The following is a 19,979-nucleotide window of genomic DNA, read 5'->3' as shown; positions in this document are numbered from 1 at the left end:
TCCCGAGGCCGAGCTGTGTGGTCACATGCTTGCCGGTCAAGAGCCCTTACTCTTCCCTCCCAGGCGCTGGACGAGTTTGCAACCAAGCTGATTCAGAACAACCACTACGCGATGGAGGACGTGGCCACCCGCCGAGACGCAGTACGTTCTGTTCTGCCCGCGCCTTCCTTGCTGTCCCCGCCCTCCTGTCCATGAAACTTCTGGTGCTGGAAGAAGTCTCTGGGGAGCAGGAACGGGGGATTCACGAGGCCTCTTGTCTTCCAGCTGCTGAGCCGCCGCAACGCCCTGCACGAGAGAGCCATGTGTCGCCGGGCCCAGCTGGCGGACTCCTTCCACTTGCAGCAGTTTTTCCGCGACTCTGATGAGCTCAAGAGCTGGGTCAACGAGAAGATGAAAACCGCCACAGATGAAGCTTACAAAGTAATGTTCTGCCAGCATGGCCATGTAGCATGTGGCTAGGAAGCTAAACGCAGCTCTCGGGTAAATTGTAGCTAAAGGAAGAAATAGGGAATTCCAAAAATCGCGCTATTTAACATAAGCGTACCATCCTCCACGCCCCGCCCCCTGCCAGTAAGAGAAGTACGAAGGTCACACAGAGTAGTTTGACCTCCTCGGGTTCAAGGTAGAACCCCCTTCTTCCTTTTGTTGTCAGGACCCGTCCAACCTACAAGGAAAAGTACAGAAGCACCAGGCTTTTGAGGCTGAGCTCTCCGCCAACCAGAGCCGCATTGACGCCCTGGAGAAAGCGGGGCAAAAGCTGATTGACGTCAACCACTATGCCAAGGATGAGGTAGCAGCCCGTATGAATGAGGTCATCAGTTTGTGGAAGAAATTGCTGGAAGCCACTGAACTGAAAGGTAAGAGAAGGAGTCTTCCCGGATAGTGTGAGGGATGCTGGGGGGTTAGGTGTCCCTTCCTGGGGAGGTGTTGCAGGGACACACGCCACGCAGGTCAGGTGACCTGGGCAACCTCGGGCCTGTGGGCTCCTCTCCCCCGTAGGTGGTCCTTGCCTTGTGCTCCTGATGCTCCACTAACGTGCTTAAATGTGGTTGACGAGCGGGGGAGCCTGAGTGAGGAGGGAGTGGTGTGGTCACCCGCCCTTGACCGCACTGGTCCTGGTCGCCGAGCGTCAGTTCAGCTGAGAGCCAAGGGTTCAGGCGCTCTTCTCTCCTCGGGGTTAGAATGCTTGTTAAGGGACTTCAGGGGCTCCTGGGTGGCCCACTTGGTTAAGCGTTTCAGCTCAGGTGGTGATCTCACGGATTGTGGGATTCTCTCCCTCCCTCTCTCACTCTGTGTCTCTCTCTGCACTTCTCCGGTATTAGCACAAGCGCATCCTTCTCTCTCTCAAAGTAAATAAACATCTAAAATCTATAAATAAAGGACATCCAAGTCCGCGTTTTGTTTTCACCTACGGTGGGGGTGGAGCGGTGTCTGGAGCGCCGACCCTTAGTTCTCCGCTACGTACCGTTGTTGGCGCGCAACACCGGCAGGGGGACAGTCGTAACCCGTGCCGAGTCACGCCCGCTCCTCTGACTAGGGATAAAGCTTCGCGAGGCCAACCAGCAGCAGCAGTTCAACCGCAACGTCGAGGACATCGAGCTGTGGCTGTACGAGGTGGAAGGTCACCTGGCCTCAGACGACTATGGCAAAGACCTTACCAACGTCCAGAACCTCCAGAAGAAGCATGCCCTGCTGGAGGCTGACGTGGCCGCTCACCAGGTAGCGGGAGTCGGGGCTGCGGCTTGGGTCGTGGAAAAGCGGGCGTGGAGAACGGCAGGTGACTTCCAGGTCCTGCTCTTTCTCTGGGGGATAAAAGCTGTTGATTTTCTTAACCGACCCTGTGTGTTCTCAAATCAAACTCCTCTCTCAGATGAGGGACAGAGAAGGCAGAAAAATTACTCTCCGGGCTGGGAAGACCACTGTGGTGGTTTTTTTCTTCATATATGACTGAACCACAGTTGAAGTTAAGAGTCAGACCAGAGCGTAGGGGCTGGTCCAAGCTTTCACGACTCTGTCCTTTCCCGTTCCCAGGATAGAATTGATGGCATCACCATTCAGGCCCGCCAGTTCCAGGACGCTGGCCATTTTGATGCTGAAAACATCAAAAAGAAGCAGGAAGCCCTCGTGGCTCGCTATGAGGCGCTCAAAGAACCCATGGTTGCCCGGAAGCAGAAGCTGGCGGATTCCCTGCGTCTGCAGCAACTCTTCCGTGATGTTGAGGATGAGGAGACATGGATTCGGGAGAAAGAACCCGTTGCTGCGTCCACCAACAGAGGTCAGTCGGTCTCGGTCAGATAAGGATCAGGTTTGAGAAAGGGCTCTACCCTTACGGCATAAAAGGAGGTGCATGTCAGAACAAGGAAGGTCGAGTTTAACTTGGAACTCCAGTGGAATCATAAGAGCGACAGGGCTGACTTTTCTCTTGGCTCGGATGACCAGGGAGGGGTCTCTGCTTTCAGGCAAAGATTTGATTGGAGTCCAAAATCTGCTCAAGAAACACCAAGCCCTCCAAGCAGAAATTGCTGGGCACGAGCCCCGCATCAAGGCAGTAACGCAGAAGGGGAACGCCATGGTGGAGGAAGGTGAGTGGTCATCACTTAGGACGTGGCGTTAGTGGCTTTGCTTTTGGTCTCCATTTGTTCCTTGGTCAAGTGCGTGGACTGGAGCCAGACGGGGCTGTGCGGTTGAGTGCCATCCCCAGTGTCTCCTCACCGTACTGCCTCGGCTAGACCCTGCCCTCTCGATCTCAACATCCTACCTGTGAGGTTCGGCCATGACACCTGCTCCTGCCCTGGTTGTGAGGAGCGGCCTGACACAGGTCTCAGTGACTGAGGACAGTCAGGGACACGGTTACTATGTCTCTATGGTCAAATCACTGGCGCTCTGTAGCGTCCAGGCAGAGATGCAAAAGTTGAACAAATTACTTAGAAGGCTGGGACCCAACCCTCTCCTGAAACGGGGGGTTACAAAGGGGTCCGGCTTGCCACAGTGGTGTAGCAGAGGTGCCGTGGACACACGGACGACCTTTTTCTCTGGTGACGTGCTGGCGTCCTTTGCACGAGCTTCCTTTTCCCTGCCCGCCTTGTAGGCCATTTTGCTGCAGAAGATGTGAAGGCCAAGCTCAGTGAACTGAATCAGAAGTGGGAGTCCCTCAAGTCCAAGGCCTCTCAGCGGCGGCAGGACCTGGAAGACTCCCTGCAGGCCCAGCAGTACTTTGCCGACGCCAACGAGGCTGAGTCCTGGATGCGGGAGAAGGAGCCCATCGTGGGCAGCACCGACTACGGGAAGGACGAGGACTCAGCTGAGGTGACGGCGGGGGGCGGGGGGGGGGGCGGTCCGCCGGGGCTGGGGCTGGGGCTGTGGGAAGGTGACCGCGTGTGGAAGGTGCGGCGTCTGCGTCATTGGCTTTTCAGTGTGTTTTAGAATATTTTGTACTTTCCACTGTGGAAACTTGCCAGAAGGAGAGATGAGCCTTCCATCCCTACCTCCCACCTCGAGCATTTTGCTGTTCTTATTTGTCTGGCTCTGTGCACACGTGTGCACACATACATACACAAGTGTATCTTTTTTGCCGGTAATGGGTGTTTTTGAGTGAATCTCTTAGCCTCATTCATAAAGGTGTAGGTGTAGCCTCTGCACCCGCCTCTTTCGCCAGTCTTCACAGCACCCAGGAAGAGTTGACTGGTGACATGCGCCATATGGGAGTCTCCGGGAAGAGGGGGGTAGGGAGCGCTGAAGAGCTTTGGGCAGGGTGGTGGTGGAGGATGATTCTCAAGTGTCCTGTGTGGCGAGGGAGAGGAGTGTCCTCAAGGAAGGCCGGCTTTGGTTTGTTGGTCATGTTTATTTCTTAAGGTGGGGGGCGGGGGCCTCACCAGGTGTGCCCCACCGCGCTTTATCGCCCTTGTATTTTTCCAGCACTGCACAGTCCTGCACAGGCAGGGAGAAAAGAGTAACCACAAGTCCCAATTTCTGTTTCCTCCAAATACGGTGTTTCTTCGAAGCAGGGAGCAGGAGGTGGTCAGATCCCCATGTAACTGGACCGGCTCTCTGGGGAGGATGGTGGGTCGGTGAGGCAGCATGGATGGGGCGTCCTGGCTCCTTGAACATGGCTCACAGTGTGTGATTTTGGCTTCAGGCTCTACTGAAGAAGCACGAAGCTCTGATGTCGGATCTCAGCGCCTACGGCAGCAGCATTCAGGCTCTGCGGGACCAGGCTCAGTCATGCCGGGTGAGCCGGGCTTTCGTGTCCGCAGTTTGAGGTTGCAGGGGGTTGGGGGACACTGCCCGGGAAATTGAAGGACCAGGGTCCTTCTGGCAGGTGCGCTGGTTATAGGCCACATTCTTGTGATCTCACTGCCAAGTCCTGTAACACAGAGATGTGTGAACAGTTTAAAATGGGTAAAGATTCCCAACAGCTTAAGTTCTGGGGTCAGATTTAACGGTAGCTTCAGAGAAGAAGTCTCAAATATGCACGTGGTCCTTTGAAGCTGCAGTCTGTCATGTGTGTAGGTGACATGCCACACACATCCTTGAACCGTGTGCGCCCTTCCCTTGGATTTTTAGCAACAAGTGGCCCCCATGGATGACGAGACTGGGAAGGAGCTGGTCTTGGCTCTCTACGACTACCAGGAGAAGAGCCCGCGGGAGGTCACCATGAAGAAGGGAGACATTCTCACCTTACTCAACAGCACCAACAAGGCAAGGCCTCCAAAGCGGCGGGGGGTTTCTTCCCACGAGCACCACCAGCTTTGCTCTGCTGGGTGTCCGTGAGTCATCGTGTCTAAAATCAGGCTGGGTCGGGGCGCCTGGGTGGCTCAGTTGGTTAAAGTAAAATCAGGCTGGGTTAGAATTTGAGGAGAGTCAGTCTCCCCTGTGATACAGGTTCAGCCCGTGTACGATCAGGAGGGTGATCTGTCCATCTTCCTGAGTGCCGGAAGCCGCGCTCTCGAGGATGGCTCGTTTTCCAGGTTGAACACCTAGAGGTGGAACCCTTCTCAGAACCAGGTCTTCTCGGGACCTTTTAAGAACTGCTGGTTCTTAATCTAGACTATGTGGCTGCAGCAGGTGGCTGCAGACCTCTGTGACATCAGCCCCCAGGCTCTGCCTTCTCGAAGTTCAACCTTTCCGGTTCATCAGCCGCCTTCCCTAGACCTGTGCTGCTCTGACAGTGGCTTTGAAGTGAAGCGCTTGGTGCCCTCTGTCCTCTGATAAGTCCCGAGAGGCCAAAGAGGCATCCACAGCCGTTGTTCAGGACCCTTGCTCCTGCACCCCCGGTTTGCCCTAATCATGAGTTTGAGGAAGAAACCAAACCAGTGATTTATATTCTTCTGTTTGACTCTAAACCACCCTTCTGGTCCTACGGTGGTTTATCCCGCAGTGTCGTCCGGTGGAACTTGGTGTGACGGTGGATATTTTGTGTGTGTGCTGGCTCTGCAGGAGCTATTACTGCAAATGAGGAGGGTTCTAACTTACTTAAGGTTAGGTAGCCACGGGCAGTTGGCGGCTGCAGGATTGGTGTCGTTCTGGCGTGTCTAACCAAGAGAGGGGTGTCCTTCATGGTGCGTGTCATTTGTCTTCCCTCATGACCCGTGCCATGCTTGGCCGGTCATAAAGGACCGATGGTTCAGGTCTTGTGCAGAGTGACTTTGACACGGTCACAGGATCCGCTTCATGCGCTTAGAGCTCTCGTGTTCATGCGCACGCTCGGACCTCCTTGGCTTCTCTCTTTCTCAGGATTTTGCTTTCAGTTGTCCGTTTGTTCCCTCAGGACTGGTGGAAAGTGGAGGTGAACGACCGCCAGGGCTTCGTGCCGGCTGCCTACGTGAAGAAGCTGGACCCGGCGCAGTCGGCCTCCCGTGAGAACCTGCTGGAGGAGCAGGGCAGCATAGCCGTGCGCCAGGAGCAGATTGACCACCAGTAAGGGCCACGCTGGCAACCACAGAGGTCCCGGTGTCACCCGGGGCTTCCTTCACACCCCACACAGGCCGAGCTTTAGGTGGTGTCCAGAGGCTCTGGAGTGACCATCGTGGTGCCCGCGTGCACTCGGGCCACCCTTTGCCCACTTTGCCCGGGTCACTTGTAACCTCCATGTCCTGTTTGGGCCTAAAATCTTGACTGATACCTTTATTTTCCTTTGTTTTGTTTTGTTTCTTTCCTGGCTTTTGTAAGATTCTTTCCCTAAACAGCGTAACCTTTGTCCTCTGGTCTGGGAGAGGCTCTGGAATTGGTTTTCGGAGGTTCCGCACCCCTACAGCTCTGCCCCTTTTCAAAGGCTATTGAGGGAGCAGTGCTCTCCCACGCTTTGTGCTCTGACATGGAGGTTATCTTTTATGAAATGTCCTTCTCCGCTGTCCCCTGTCTTCTAGCTAAGCCCCCATATTGACCTGTGTCCCTCCTATAGGGCACGTCTTGCTCAGCTAATGACCTCAACGTTTTGGACACTTGAAAATATCCAGAAGATATGTTCTCACTTGAGTTTAGAACAATAGAAGTTTTGTGACCCTGGCGATCCCTGAAAAGATCAGTTATTTGTCCACTTTCGGACCTTTTCTGTTACTGTGGAGACAGGAGGACAGTCTGGGCCTGGATCATAACGGTGGGAGCAAAGCAGCCGGACTGATACGTGACAGGAGGAGGCTCTGAAGCCCTCCGTCCGGGTCTTTCTCGCGCTGGTGCTGTTTCCCCGGCCTTGCTCTGTGACATTGCCGGTGCTGCCAGGACAGGGAAGTTGTCTGCTGTAAACCCGGCAGGCTTTTTGGGAAAACGAACTAACCCCTCTAATTGACTCTGCCGGCTTTTTCTCTGCTGATGTCCTTCGTGGCCTGGCTTGCTTCTGAGAGCTTTAGATGGACGCCTCCGTTGCCCCTACTTTAAGCACCCCGCATCTGGCGCCAGTCGGAGCTGCCGCGCTCCTTTCCCCTGGATTAATCCCACTAATTCGTGCATGCTTTTGCTGTGCCCCCTGTGCAGGACGCGCGTAACTAAGGAGGCCGGCAGTGTGTCTCTGCGTATGAAGCAGGTGCAGGAACTGTGAGTAGGCGGGCGGCCTTGCCGAGTGCCCGTGCCCATTCCCCCTCTGCCGCTTCTCTCCGAGGCACTCGTTCACCCAGAAAGACGAGGTGGGGGGGACCACGTGGCCTTGCAGCAGCTTCACTCGAGGGGGAGAGGTTTCGGTGGCGACGTGCCCGTCAGTGGCCACTCGCCTCCCCGGGTCACCTCCGTGCACGGCCGTGTGCTCAGAGTGGTGTCGGTCCCCCACTGCTGGCTTCGGGGGCGGAGCAGCGGCTGTCAGCAGCGAGCCCGAAGGCCGGTGGCGGAGTGCTCCCTCGTAGGAAGGGCACGGAATTCCTCCCTTTAAAGTGCTCTCGTTCTTGGTAGCTCGGTGCTTTTTTCTTTCACCGTGAGCAGCTTAGCTTTGATGGTGATGGTAGCTTTTCTTTAAGCTTTAACTTAGTTTTACTAAGTTTGTCATTTGCACGTCTCCGAAGGTGGTAAGCAGTTCAGCCTTTCGTGTTCTAGCTCGCAAGAGTTTGAGCATTCTTCGATTCTCAAGGAATCTTCCACCTGTCCGTGTGGTACAGATACTCTGTACTCAACCGAATTTTCCTTCTGAAGTTGCCAAAACTTTGTAAGAAATAGAGATACTGATCTAGAAATTGCCTCCTGTTCGGAGTGGCTAACATCCCGTGTGAGGCTGTTCTGAAGTTCGGTGCGCCCTCCCCCGCTGCCTGGGGCTGCGCAGATTCAGAGTGGGGGGCCCTCCGACGCGGTGCCGGCACACTCCTCTCGATTCTCCGCTCGCATGACCCCTGTGTTACCGTCTAGACGCCGGGCTCCAGTCATCTGTGGTCGTGACGTTGGCCCGGGGATGAGTGTGCCAGGCTGTCCGAGCTGCCGCAGTGTGAATGGCATGGTGTGCACTCATCCCCGAGGCCGTGGCGCGGGGCCTCGGGGCCTTCATCCTCATCCGTGTTGTGACGCCTTGTCACCTGGGCACCTTGTCATTACAAACCCATGGCCTCGGACCCTCATCTCAGCGACGCCCGGTGACGTGCCCTCTGGTCAGCCTCCGGAGGACGCTAACCAGCTTGCCTTGCCCCCTCTTGTCACCCTCCCCGATGACCGCAGGTACCAGTCTCTGCTGGAGCTGGGCGAGAAGCGCAAAGGCATGCTGGAGAAGAGCTGCAAGCGCTTCATGCTGTTCCGCGAGGCCAATGAGCTGCAGCAGTGGATCAACGAGAAGGAGGCGGCTCTGACCAGCGAGGAGGTGGGCGCCGACCTGGAGCAGGTGGAAGTGCTGCAGAAGAAGTTCGACGACTTCCAGAAGGTGAGGGAGGTCTGGCAGCTGCGCCGAGAAGTCGTTTCGGAGACTTGGTTCTCTGCATCTGTGGCTGCAGATTCCTGGACCGAGTGGGCTGGGTGCGGCCCTCTCTGAATGACGCGAAACCTTAGCGGTCTCTGCAGAACACAGGCAGTTTTCTCTCCTGGTTTTAAGAGTTTTTTGGGATGTAAAATACCAAAACACGTAGAAGTACTTTTTTAATTGGGGTGAAATTCAAATAACATACAGTTGACCGTTTTAAAGCGTATAGTTCCGAAGCGTAGCACGTTGTGGTGCTGTGCCACGGTCACCTCTCAACTTCAGAAGGATGCTGCCGACCCATACGTTACATGACTTTGCCGTCTGACGGCTCCCACTGAGCATAATGTTTCTCCAGGTTCCTTTCTGTAGTGCGTCTCCGGACTCCAGGGCTTTCTAGGGCACAATAGAATTCCATTGTTGTGCGCAAACGGCATCTTATGCATCCATTCCTCAGTTTCAGAGTTGTAGAACCAGATCAGGTGGGTGAGGGGCTTTTTTTCCCACAGGGGCTGGCATTAGAATTTCATCACATTAAAAAATTTTTTAATGTTTTTAAATGTGTTTGAGAGACATAGAGTGAGCAGGGGAGGCGCAGAGAGAGAGGGAGACCCAGACTCTGAAGCGGGCTCCAGGTTCTGAGCTGTCAGCACAGAGCCCGACATGGGGCTTGAACCCATGGATGGGAGATCATGGCCTGAGCTGAAGCCAGATGCTCAAGGGACTGAGCCACCCAGGTGCCCCAAGGGTCCAATTCTTGATTTCGGCTTAGATCAGGATCTCATGCCTCATGAGATCTGAGCCCTGAGTTGGACTCTGCACTGACAGCATGGAGCCTGCTTGGGATTCTCATTCTCTCTCCCTCTGCCTCTCCCCTGCTTGCTTGCATGCACACATTCTCTCCCAAATAAGTAACTTTAAAAAAATAAATAAATAAAAACACAGTCTTTCCTCCAAAGAAAGGTGAAAGCAGGGCTCACCGGGGTGGCTTAGTCGGTTAAGCATCCATCGGTTGCTTTCGGCTCAGGCCAGGATCTCATGGTTTCGTGGGTTCGAATCCTGCCTAGGGGCTCATCAGCACAGAGCCTGCTTGGGATTCCGTCTCTCCCCCACTTCGCTCTCTGTCCCTCCCCCACTTGTACTCTGTTTGTCTCAACATAAATAAATAGACTTAAAAAAGCAAAAGTAGGTTTCCATTCAGACAGAATAATGGTTTATGACCTATAGTTAATTTAGCAGATTTGAGACCGACCGTCCCCAGCGCCCTGTTTTCTTCTTGTTTCCGTGATAGTGACAGTCAGGACTTCCTGATTTGGGTGACTGCCCAGGTAATAGAAAAACTAGCTCATAGGATACTGCTTGACCAGAAGTTTGTAGGTTCAAACCATAGCTTATGAACATGTTTCGCCTGCCTACTCTTGTGAATTACTTGCCGAGTCTTAGTTATTGTGCTTTGGCTTTAAAGGACCTGAAGGCCAATGAGTCACGGCTGAAGGACATTAACAAGGTGGCCGAAGACCTGGAGTCGGAGGGTCTGATGGCAGAGGAGGTGCAGGCGGCACAGCAGCAGGCGAGTGTCCGGGTGCAGCACGGGGGCCGCATTACCAGCAGGGAGCTGGATCCTTGCTAGCGTGGCCCGCAGTGGTCCGCAGCACAGAGGTGGGGCCAGGGTGGGCCCGGTCCCCTCTGTCCCCCTGAACCAACTTGTTTGCCTTCGTACAGTGGGGAAAAGTAGCTCCAGTCTTCTCCACACGCCCATTTAACGTAGGGAAGGTCGTTTACTGCTTACGTATCCCTTACGGTAAAGTCCCCCATTTCCTAAGGAAAAGGTTTTACGTACCAACACTTGGTCTGTTAGACTCTTAAGTTTCTCTGGCCATTTTCTGGGGTTTTTTCTAATTCTCTCCCCGCGTCCAGGCGTGGCAGTGACCGTCCTTTCCTTCTCTCCTTTAGGAGGTGTACGGCATGATGCCCAGGGTGAGTCTGTGCGGACCGTGATTGTGTTGGGGACCAGATCCCAGGAAGAATATGGTCCCTGAGCCTCATAGCACCTCAGAGGTGCCTTTTGTGTGTAAACCTCTGTGGGAAGGGAATAGCGGACATCAGTTTTTCTTTCCATTCTCCAAAAGAGAGAAAAATGATTTCTCTCCTCAGTTTTCTAAAACGTTTTCCACAACAATTGTTCGGGTTGGTTTGTAATTTTTCTTCAGGGACTCCTGTGAGTAGGACACAGAGAAATGTTGGCGGATTTCTTATTAAATTCCCTCATTCTCTTCATTTCCGTCCACTCCGTAAACACCTAGAATTTTCCTCTCTTCTCTGCTGGCTTCGCTTCCCGTAAGCGGCCTTGTGGTGTGCTTCGAGCCACAATAAGTTCCCAGAGGGGCGCCGGCCTGGCCAGTGGCTCGGGGACCCCCGCCTCAGGCGGCACAGGGCGGACACATCGTTTCCTGCTGCCTGTATGCCTGTCTAACTCTGCTTCCTCCTCCAAATAGGACGAAACAGATTCTAAGACCGCGTCCCCATGGAAGGTGAGAACTCTTTGCAAATGATCATTTCTTAAGGTTTTCAGGAACCGAGATACTTTATGTGTTTTTCCAGTGGGTCTGAGTAGTTAGGGTGTCTTTGATCATTTCTGAACCTGTTTGGAATAGTTTCTTTTTTATCCTGGCATTATATTCTTTGACTCTGTTAGGCCTTTTTTTTTTTTTTTTTTCCCTGTTGGGTCTTAAAATGTGATCCTTGGAGCACCTGGGTGGCTCAGGCATTTAAGCCTCTGACTTCGGCTCAGGTCATGATCTTGTGGCTCATGAGTTCGAGCCCCACGTCAGGCTCTTTGCTGACAGGCCAGAGCTGTGCACATCCTGGGGCCTGCTTCAGACTGTCTTCCTCTCTCTCTGCCCCTCCCCCCTCACACGCGTGTTCTTCTCTCTCAAAAATAAACATTTAAAAAAAATTTTTTTTAATGTGACCCTTAACCTAGAGGGAGCAAGGTGTTCCATGTAAAAGCTCAGTATGATGACATTAATGACCCACATCGTTGCCAGAATAGACTTTGTAGAGGTGGCCCTGCCCACAGGATTGCAGTCCCGAAGGCCAGAGCAGGAACAAAGACATTACCTCTGCCTCGCCACTTTCCCCGGTGGTCTGTGGAATGCTTCTTGGAAGATACCAGGTGCCACAGAGAGTTGTAAAAGGATGAACAAAAAGACGTACACACCACAGACGTACACACCATTGTTCCTGACACGCAGGGAGGGCGCTTGACTAGGGTCTCCTGCTTCTGGCCTCCTCATGCCTCCCGGCCCTGATCATTCTGCTCATTGCAAACGCTCCACGTTGCAGGAAGCAGGCCTTTTCCCCTTGATTCAGCTTGCTCTCCTTTTCTCAACCGTGATTGTTCCTCTTTAGCAAATGTATGATCATTGGTGATGTGAAGAGGCAACAGCCTTACCTGTCTGACCTCTTGGCAGAGTTTTTTCTGGTCACAGTATTTTTTGCAGAAGTATGTCTCGGATGCCTTTATAAACACCAGGGCCACCTAAAACAAAACAAAACAAAATCCTTCCATTTCCGAAAAGGATTGGAGACAAAGGTGTGTTCTGAACCCCGCACACGCCCACACTGGTTGGCAGCGTCACGTGGGTGTTCCCGAGAACCTGACGAGCCTGCTTTCCGACCAGTCTGGCCTGTCCTCTTCCCCATGTACTTGCAGACTGCAGGCGTCGTAATGGGTTTCTTTCAGACTAAAGTAGGTGGGCTCAGATTCCAAGGGGCATCTGATTCCTACCTTGGTGAGAAGAAAGTTAATTCAGTGTTTCGTTTTGTTCTGTTTCAATTTGGTAAGGTTGTTGCCCTTTGGTGCGAGGGGACACTGTTGAAACGAACAGCAGCCCAATAGCCAAGAAGAGATACGAAATTCTTGGTGTGTTTAGTCTCAGCTGCCAGCGTTTGTTAAATTGGGTGTTTTCTGGACTGTTCTGAACGGAAAGCAGACACAGATACTTAGTCTTTGAGCTCTTTTTCTCTGTCCAGCCAGCTGGCGTTTTGTTTTGTTTTCTTTTTAAGATTTTATTTTTGAGTAATCTCTACTTCCAATGTGGGGCTCGAACTCACAGTCCTGAGTCCCAGGCTCTGCCGAGGGACCCTGCCTGCGCCCTGCTCCCCACCAGCCCACTGGTTTAATGGTGGTCGTCATCACTCTGTCCTGACTCTTCAGCGAGTGAGATTAATCACATGGTGCACTTGGGTGCTTCATGCCCTTCCACTGGCTGCTCAGAATTTTGACAGTGACCCTTTAAGATCATTTTGGTGGAGAATTGGGACCTAATGGCACGCACTTCTCAAAATTGTCTCTTAATTGGTGGACACTTGATTAGTGTTGCTCTTCTGCTTCCTCCCCTCCATAGTCTGCTCGCCTGATGGTTCACACCGTGGCCACCTTTAATTCCATCAAGGTAAGAGACCACGACCAGCCCCCTCGGCTTCCATTTCCCTTCGCTGTTTTCCTTCTCCTGACTACGGCTGTTGCACTAGTCACTCTCCTGGGACCAAGTGTGTCCTGGGCAAATGTCTGCTCTCCTCAGGCAGCAGGGCTGCATGGTCAGTTCTCCCGGTCAGGCACTCGCCAGGTTTTAGCAGGAAAGTTGGCCTTCCCTGCAGCGGTAGCGGGGCCAGGAGCTGCACGAAGTGTAGGGTCCGGAAGGCAGGGACTACCTCCCTGGCCTCCTCACAGGAGAGGTTTGGCCGCTTTCCAGTCCCCACGGTGTTGGGTGTCTTCCAGCAGCGGGCCCTGCGTGCTCCTGCCCCCGTGGCCTTGGTGCCCGGGGATAGTAGGCTCTGGGATTTATGCCCACGGCCATTGCTCACGAAGCAATCGCTCCGTGGCAGGCGCCAGGCCAGGGGACTCGAGGGAGGGTGAACGACCGCGTCTCCCGCAGCTTCGGAGGGGTGTCCAGGCCAGGTGCTTCCGGAGCATTCTCACCATCAGACGCGGCTGACATTGGGCGAAGCCCTTCCCTTCCCGGCTGCACCCTAGCGTCTGCTTCTGCGGACGTCTCAGCGGGGAAGGTCGGAGGTGGGAGGTGGTCTGGGCGCAGCCTTTCCTCTCATGCCGGGCCCGGCGCTTGGTTGTCTGCCCCGCATGCAAGCCTGGCGCGGGCCTGCAGTCAAGGGGGTGGCCGAGCTGACCGTGTCCTCCTGCAGGAGCTGAACGAGCGGTGGCGGTCCCTGCAGCAGCTGGCCGAGGAGCGCAGCCAGCTGCTGGGCAGCGCCCACGAGGTGCAGCGGTTCCACAGGTAAGGGCGGCACAGGGCTGGGGGCACATTGACCTTGGCCATCCCTAAACTCGCAGATTTGGATCTGGTTGACATCTGGGCTCTGGCGTCTGGGACATGGGTCATGGGGTAGAATGCTCGGTAAACAGTGAGCGAATGAACGTGTGATCTGCTTTCTTCGTGGCAGCTGCCGACCGGTGCACAGGCACAGCCTGATCGGTTCTTATCTCGTCCTGTGCTCAGGGCGGCCGTGCTCAGCGGTCCTTACCCGCCTGTGTGTCTCCCCTCAGAGATGCCGACGAAACCAAAGAGTGGATTGAAGAGAAGAATCAGGCTCTTAACACAGACAATTACGGCCATGACCTGGCCAGCGTCCAGGCCCTGCAGCGCAAGCACGAGGGCTTTGAGAGGGATCTGGCAGCTCTTGGTGACAAGGTGAATGGTGGCAGCGCCCTCTGAAGTCCTGGCCCCAGGCTGAGCGTGGCTGCCGCCACTGGGCAGTATGGGTCCTCACTCGCTGCCCTGCTGCCCTGCTCCCGTAGGTCAACTCCCTCGGGGAGACAGCCGAGCGCCTGATCCAGTCCCACCCCGAGTCGGCCGAGGACCTGAAGGAAAAGTGCACCGAGCTGGACCAGGCGTGGAGCAGCCTGGGAAAGCGCGCGGACCAGCGCAAGGCCAAGCTGGGCGACTCCCATGACCTGCAGCGCTTCCTCAGTGACTTCCGGTAAGGAGCGGAGAAGCATGCGCGTTCGGAAAGCATTCTGTGGCCGATGGGAAGCCCTCAAACTACCAGACGCCAGCAAGTCGAAAATAAACGTCCACTTCCCTGTCTAGGATGCGCACGTATGCGCGCCATCTTCCCTCCGTTTCCCGCCAGACGCTCTTGTCTTTCTTCCTTAGTCAAGTCTTTCACATGCTGGAGTTGTACCTTAGTGTCTTCCACTCGTTTTATTCGGAGAAGATTCAAGGCTGTAGAAAAATAGAATCAAGCGGTGAACATGGGTGACATCCGTCACCCGTAGTCACCAGTGCAGTGCTCGTGACATGGGCTTAACCTCTCAACACCTACTTCTGCCTTGCTGGCCTCCCTGAAAGTCGGTTGCAGATTCATGGCCCTTTACCTCTAAGTACTTGGACGTGTGTCTCCCGCAAACAGGTTTCCTACTCACCAAACACCCGAGTATCTCATTGGGCCGGCAGTGTTGCATCCAGTTCGCTTCGTTTCTTCCCCACGTGGTCTCGAATGTGCCTTCAGTAGGCAGGGTTTATTTTGTCCGGATCCAGTGGAGAATTACTGTTGCAGCAATAGTGGTCCCCTTCGCCCAGAGTGGCATCCCCCTGCACTGCCCTTCAGGACACTGACGGTTTTGGGGAGTCCAAGCCACTTGTCACAGTAGAATGTCCTGGGACCTGGAACTCAGTCTTTTTTAAGGCTACGTAGTGCTCCACGGGTGGGTGATTTCTGACTTGGTCCTTAATTGGCACCCATTCAGGACATGCACTTGTTTGTGGTGTGCTTTTGTGCTGACCACAGCCTTGCACACATGTGTGCTTGTGTGTTTTGTTTAGGCATTTCCTCTGTAGGGATAGGAGTGGGCCAGCAGGTCTCTAGTGGGAGGTCCCAGCTAGGTGTTTTTGTGTGTGTGTTTTATTTTTGTTCTCTTTTTTTTTGAGGTAAAGGTCACATAACATAGTTACTTTTTTTTAATGTTTATTTTTGAGGAGGGGAGAGAGAGCATGCACTTGATGGGGGGTGGGTACAGATGATCCAAAGCAGGTTCCGGGCTCTGAGCTGACAGCAGCGAGCCCGATGCAGGACTTGAACCCATGAACCGTGAGATCCTGACCTGAGCCACTCAGGCGCCCCCATATAGTTAGGTGTACAGTGCATTCGTAGTCAGTGTGTTCGCAGCATTATCCAGCGACCGCCTCTCTGTAGTTCGGAAACTTTGCACTGCCCCAGAAGAATACCCAGAACCCCACGAGGAGTGGCTGCCCCCTCCCCTTTCCTCGTCGAGTCGTCCTTCCGTCTCTGTGCATTTGCCTCTTGTGGGTGTATCTTATCGAAGGACGCATAGGACCCGTGACTTTACACGTTGATTGTTGTGCCCTCGTGTGCAGACATCAGTGAGAAGCTGGGTTCAGCAAGTGCGTAGGCCTAGGATGGCTGTGGGCTTGCAGGAAAGTGACTGGATCTGAAGCTGTGGGAAACTTCTCCATGACTGTTGTCTGTGTCAGAACCGGTTCCCGTGAGAAACCCAAGATCTGACTTACAAACTTGGTTCATTGTCCTCTGAGAAATGTTTGATTTGTTGTTTCTTTTTCAGTTTTTTTTTTTAACATCTCAGGAAGATGAACAAGAGGCTTTGAAATACTTTCCCCAGAGACGTAAATCAACCAGTTAACCTTTCAGGAGATTGACTAGTTAGTAGATGATTAGTCAACCATGAACAATCATTCAGTAGGTTAAATAGTTAACCCTGAATGACGTTCTGAGACCAGGATGGTATAGCTCTTTTTTCCTGGGCAGGAAGCCTACTTGCCAGGTAATGTAATAGCTATTTCTCGGTGGGTCTGCTTGCCAGGGACCTCATGTCTTGGATCAATGGCATACGAGGCTTGGTGTCCTCGGACGAGCTCGCCAAGGATGTCACCGGAGCCGAAGCCTTGCTGGAGCGACACCAGGTAGGTGGGCGTGCCGGCCAAGCAGCAGACGGGAGGTGGCCCCGCGGACCTTGCCTCTGCCGCCCACACCGCCCTTTGCCGTGAGTTGGTGATGGCCATGACAATGGGCCTCTCGAGTCCGTCATCTAACCCCTTCCCTCCTCTTGGCAGGAGCACCGAACGGAAATTGATGCCAGGGCTGGCACCTTCCAGGCATTTGAGCAGTTTGGGCAGCAGCTGTTGGCCCATGGGCACTACGCCAGCCCCGAGGTCAAGGAGAAGCTCGACATTCTCGATCGGGAGCGCGCAGGTCTGGAGAAGGCCTGGGCGCAGCGCAGGATGATGCTGGACCAGTGCCTCGAGCTGCAGGTACGTGTGCGGGCCGTCCCCTGCTCGCCGCCGGCTCTCAGACGGAGTGTCTCTGCCCCGGGCCCCGTCTTCTTACCTGCCCCCCTCCTGCAGCTGTTTCACCGGGACTGTGAGCAGGCGGAGAACTGGATGGCCGCCCGCGAGGCCTTCCTGAACACGGAGGACAAGGGAGACTCCCTGGACAGCGTGGAGGCTCTGATCAAGAAACACGAGGACTTCGACAAAGCCATTAACGTCCAGGTGAGGCCTTTGCCCCTTCAGGTCTGAACTGGATTTTTCCAGACGGGCGTCACCCTGTGTTGGCTTACTCTCCTTTCTGTGATAACTAGGATAAAAACGAGTCACCGACCTGGGTAAGTCAGAGTTTGGGCCGCTGCCTTACGTTGAAATACTTGATACCGAGTATTGAGCATATAAAGGGCGAACGGTCCTTTTTTACCTGCAACAGGTACCTGTGCCGTCCCGGGAGAATGGTTCTTAAGGCTTAGGCATGCAGGTTGCGGTACTTCTGAGGGACGCCACAGAGAAAAAACTTATTATTAAGGCAGAGAAAAGCTTGTGGGTAAGGAGAGAGAATGCGTGAACAGATGCACCTCAAGAATACAGGAACCTCTTTGATTTACATATCATCGTGTTGAAATCTGACGCCCTTGTTGCACTAGCTTGATTCTGTGTGTGACACTCCCTGGTGTCGTAGCTCCTGTCCCCAGTGTGACCTGGAGACTTCTTGAGTTAAACTCTACTCTCGTAGTGGTCGAAATCAAGCTTTCCTCTGGCCTTTTACTCTCCTTCTAAAGTGTCAGTGTATTCCGATCCTGCCACCAGCTGGTTCCCAGTCACCCAAGAATAACCATTCTCTTTGCAAGACCTGCGGGCCGGGCCCGGCCAGCCGGCCCACCCACCTTGACCTCCCGCCTTTGTTTGCTGCCAGGAAGAGAAGATCGCCGCCCTCCAGTCCTTTGCTGACCAGCTCATCGCTGCCGGCCACTATGCCAAGGGCGACATCTCCAGCCGGCGCAACGAGGTGCTGGACAGGTGAGTGTTGTGCGGTGTGGACCGGCCTCCCGGCCCGTCTTGTTCTGAGAGACGTTCACCTCCGGGCTCCGTTTCACTTCAGGTGGCGACGCCTAAAAGCCCAGATGATCGAGAAGAGATCGAAGCTTGGCGAGTCGCAGACGCTGCAGCAGTTCAGCCGGGACGTGGACGAGATCGAGGCCTGGATCAGCGAGAAACTGCAGACGGCGAGCGACGAGTCGTACAAGGACCCCACCAACATCCAGGTGCGCGGGGCCCGGGGCGGTGTGCTGGCCGGGCTCTGTCCGGGAAGGCGTCCCGAGGAGCAGGCTGTCCCTCGTGTCTCAGTTGGAGCCGGTGACACTTCCTCTGCAAAGCTGACGCAGTGGACCAGGGTCACCAGCTGGTCAGACACGAGACAGGGCTTTCCTCCTCTGTCCCCGCGGAAGCCGGGTCTGCTCTGAAAAGTCCGTGCAGTTCCCTGTCTGCCCCGAGTGCCAGGCCCTCCCAGGGGGAGTGTGGCAGCAAAGCGAGGTGCTGTTTGAGGGCTGAGATGTGCTTTCCCCTCCGTACTGAACTCTTGTTGTTTTAATCTGTTTTTGTAGCTTTCCAAGCTGCTGGTAAGTTTTTAATTTTTTAAAAGAGTTTTAGTTAAACGCACCCCAGTGTCTGTGTCCTCCTGCATAGACCCTCGTAGCCACCCACCCGCAGTCAGCTCGTGTCTCCTCACCCGTGCTTCTCATTTCTAATGATCCGTCGCACTCCATCAGGTGTCCCTGTGGGAAGTGGCTTTCTCTGTCCTAATGAGCCTGCCGCCCCGCGCCCCCTCCCCTCTCCCCATGTGTCCCTGAGGCAAGTTCTGTGCGATGTTTGATTTGGGGGCAGTAGGTAACTGCTGTCTTTCCGGGGGTGCTTCTTTTAAAAAAACATTAGACAGTCAGCTTCGTCTGTGTAGACTCGTGCTCATGGTTCGTGGAGGCCGAGCACAGGCTGTCTGCATAGCGCAGTGTGCTTTCTGACGCACCCAGACTGCCGTCCCGAGGAGCTGGTCCCTGGAGAGGGACAGTTAAAGAAGCACCTAGAAGCAGACGCTTCGCTTCCAAATCTGACAGGGACTGGGGGTGAGAGGTTAGGGAAGAAGGGGAGACATGATCACTCGGATTTAGGGAAGGGGATTTTTCTGTCAAAATGTAGCTCAGATACCGCTTTAAACAGGTGGAAGCAAGGACGAAACAGCAGGTGGGTTTGAGGAGGGACGGGACCGAGGTCAGGCGGGACTGGACCCTTCTCGGTCTCAGCCGGGCTCGGGCACAGGCACGCATGGAGGCCCCTCGGGTTAGGCCGCGTTGCGCCCCCCGGGCAGCTCCATCCTTTGACCGTTCTTGCCCCTGAAATGAAACATTCGATGCAGAATCCTTCCCCAACCCTGTTGGGTGGAATTTTTTGGGTTTTGTCTTTTCGTTTTTTCACCCAAATAATACCTTCCCCTGGACCCTCCCTTTCTCACCCAGAATTGTGCCATAGCTGTGTTCTTGCACTGTTCCTTGTGTTTCCTAGACCTTGTTTCTTTGTGGATTTTTTTTTTTTACTTATTTATTTTGAGGCGGGGGTGGGAGGAGCGGTAGAGAGAGAGAGGACAGACGGAATCCTGACATACGGCTCCATCTCACAAGACGTGAGATCATGATCTGAGCCGAGATCTAGAGTCGGATGCTTACGTGGCCGAGCTACCCAGGTGCCCTTCTTTGTGCCTTAGCAGTCCCTTCCAGCCCCGCACCGGGAGCCGGTCGTTCTCCCGCCCCTCGCTTTTCCTGGCAAAAATAAGTTGCTGGCTGCTGTCAAGCTCGGATATCGGCCGTTTTCACGAGTTGTGGCTGCCGTCAGCTGCTGCGTGAGAAGGCCGCAGGGCCAGGGCCGCAGCAGCCGGAGATTCTCCGCCAGTGGAGGGTCGGCCTGACCGTGTAGTGACCTCAGCCCTGCAGGAGGAGTGGGCCAGATGTGGGTTCTCTGTTAGAGGCTCTGTCCTCCAGGGAAAAAGCCACGGAGGCACATTGATGTTCAAGGAAATTAAAGGCTGCGCTCGGCTGTTGGTCATTTCTACAGAACGTTCGGAAGGACATGATTCTAGGGCTTCCCTCCCAGATAGCCAGTCCGGCCCATGTGAAGACTGGCTCCGTTCACCTAGTCCTGAGGGGGTTTGTGTCTCTCCTGGCGCAGACCTGCCAGCCAAACTCCCATCCCTGAGCCCTAGGATACGTCACAAATTCGGTGTCTGCCGTCACTGAAAAACAGTGCCC

The 19,979-nt window shown here is 54.4% G+C and overlaps 1 protein-coding gene across 6 annotated transcripts in view; it reads left to right on the top strand.

Annotated features, from left to right (window-relative positions):
* The window catches only part of SPTAN1 (spectrin alpha, non-erythrocytic 1), a 48,307-nt gene that overhangs the window by 12,406 nt on the left and 15,922 nt on the right, over window positions 1–19,979 (top strand). For 2 of the 6 annotated variants that reach the window (XM_029920377.1, XM_029920373.1), the window contains exons 12-36: window positions 64–141; window positions 265–420; window positions 653–857; window positions 1,538–1,719; window positions 2,032–2,275; window positions 2,460–2,582; window positions 3,089–3,306; window positions 4,136–4,228; window positions 4,564–4,698; window positions 5,768–5,916; window positions 6,970–7,029; window positions 8,128–8,326; window positions 9,825–9,929; window positions 10,313–10,336; window positions 10,855–10,890; window positions 12,769–12,816; window positions 13,565–13,656; window positions 13,926–14,070; window positions 14,178–14,359; window positions 16,221–16,320; window positions 16,471–16,668; window positions 16,762–16,908; window positions 17,600–17,703; window positions 17,786–17,948; window positions 18,288–18,302. In XM_029920377.1, the coding sequence (XP_029776237.1) occupies window positions 64–141; window positions 265–420; window positions 653–857; window positions 1,538–1,719; window positions 2,032–2,275; window positions 2,460–2,582; window positions 3,089–3,306; window positions 4,136–4,228; window positions 4,564–4,698; window positions 5,768–5,916; window positions 6,970–7,029; window positions 8,128–8,326; window positions 9,825–9,929; window positions 10,313–10,336; window positions 10,855–10,890; window positions 12,769–12,816; window positions 13,565–13,656; window positions 13,926–14,070; window positions 14,178–14,359; window positions 16,221–16,320; window positions 16,471–16,668; window positions 16,762–16,908; window positions 17,600–17,703; window positions 17,786–17,948; window positions 18,288–18,302 (3,201 nt within the window). The remainder of the gene's footprint in view (window positions 1–63; window positions 142–264; window positions 421–652; window positions 858–1,537; window positions 1,720–2,031; window positions 2,276–2,459; window positions 2,583–3,088; window positions 3,307–4,135; window positions 4,229–4,563; window positions 4,699–5,767; window positions 5,917–6,969; window positions 7,030–8,127; window positions 8,327–9,824; window positions 9,930–10,312; window positions 10,337–10,854; window positions 10,891–12,768; window positions 12,817–13,564; window positions 13,657–13,925; window positions 14,071–14,177; window positions 14,360–16,220; window positions 16,321–16,470; window positions 16,669–16,761; window positions 16,909–17,599; window positions 17,704–17,785; window positions 17,949–18,287; window positions 18,303–19,979) is intronic. The other 4 variants (XM_029920378.1, XM_029920375.1, XM_029920374.1 and 1 more) reach the window with 3 other exon arrangements.

The sequence above is a fragment of the Suricata suricatta genome, chromosome 13 (assembly GCF_006229205.1).
Source record: "Suricata suricatta isolate VVHF042 chromosome 13, meerkat_22Aug2017_6uvM2_HiC, whole genome shotgun sequence".
Lineage (NCBI taxonomy): Eukaryota > Metazoa > Chordata > Mammalia > Carnivora > Herpestidae > Suricata > Suricata suricatta.
This window is presented reverse-complemented; position numbering and strand designations above follow the sequence as displayed.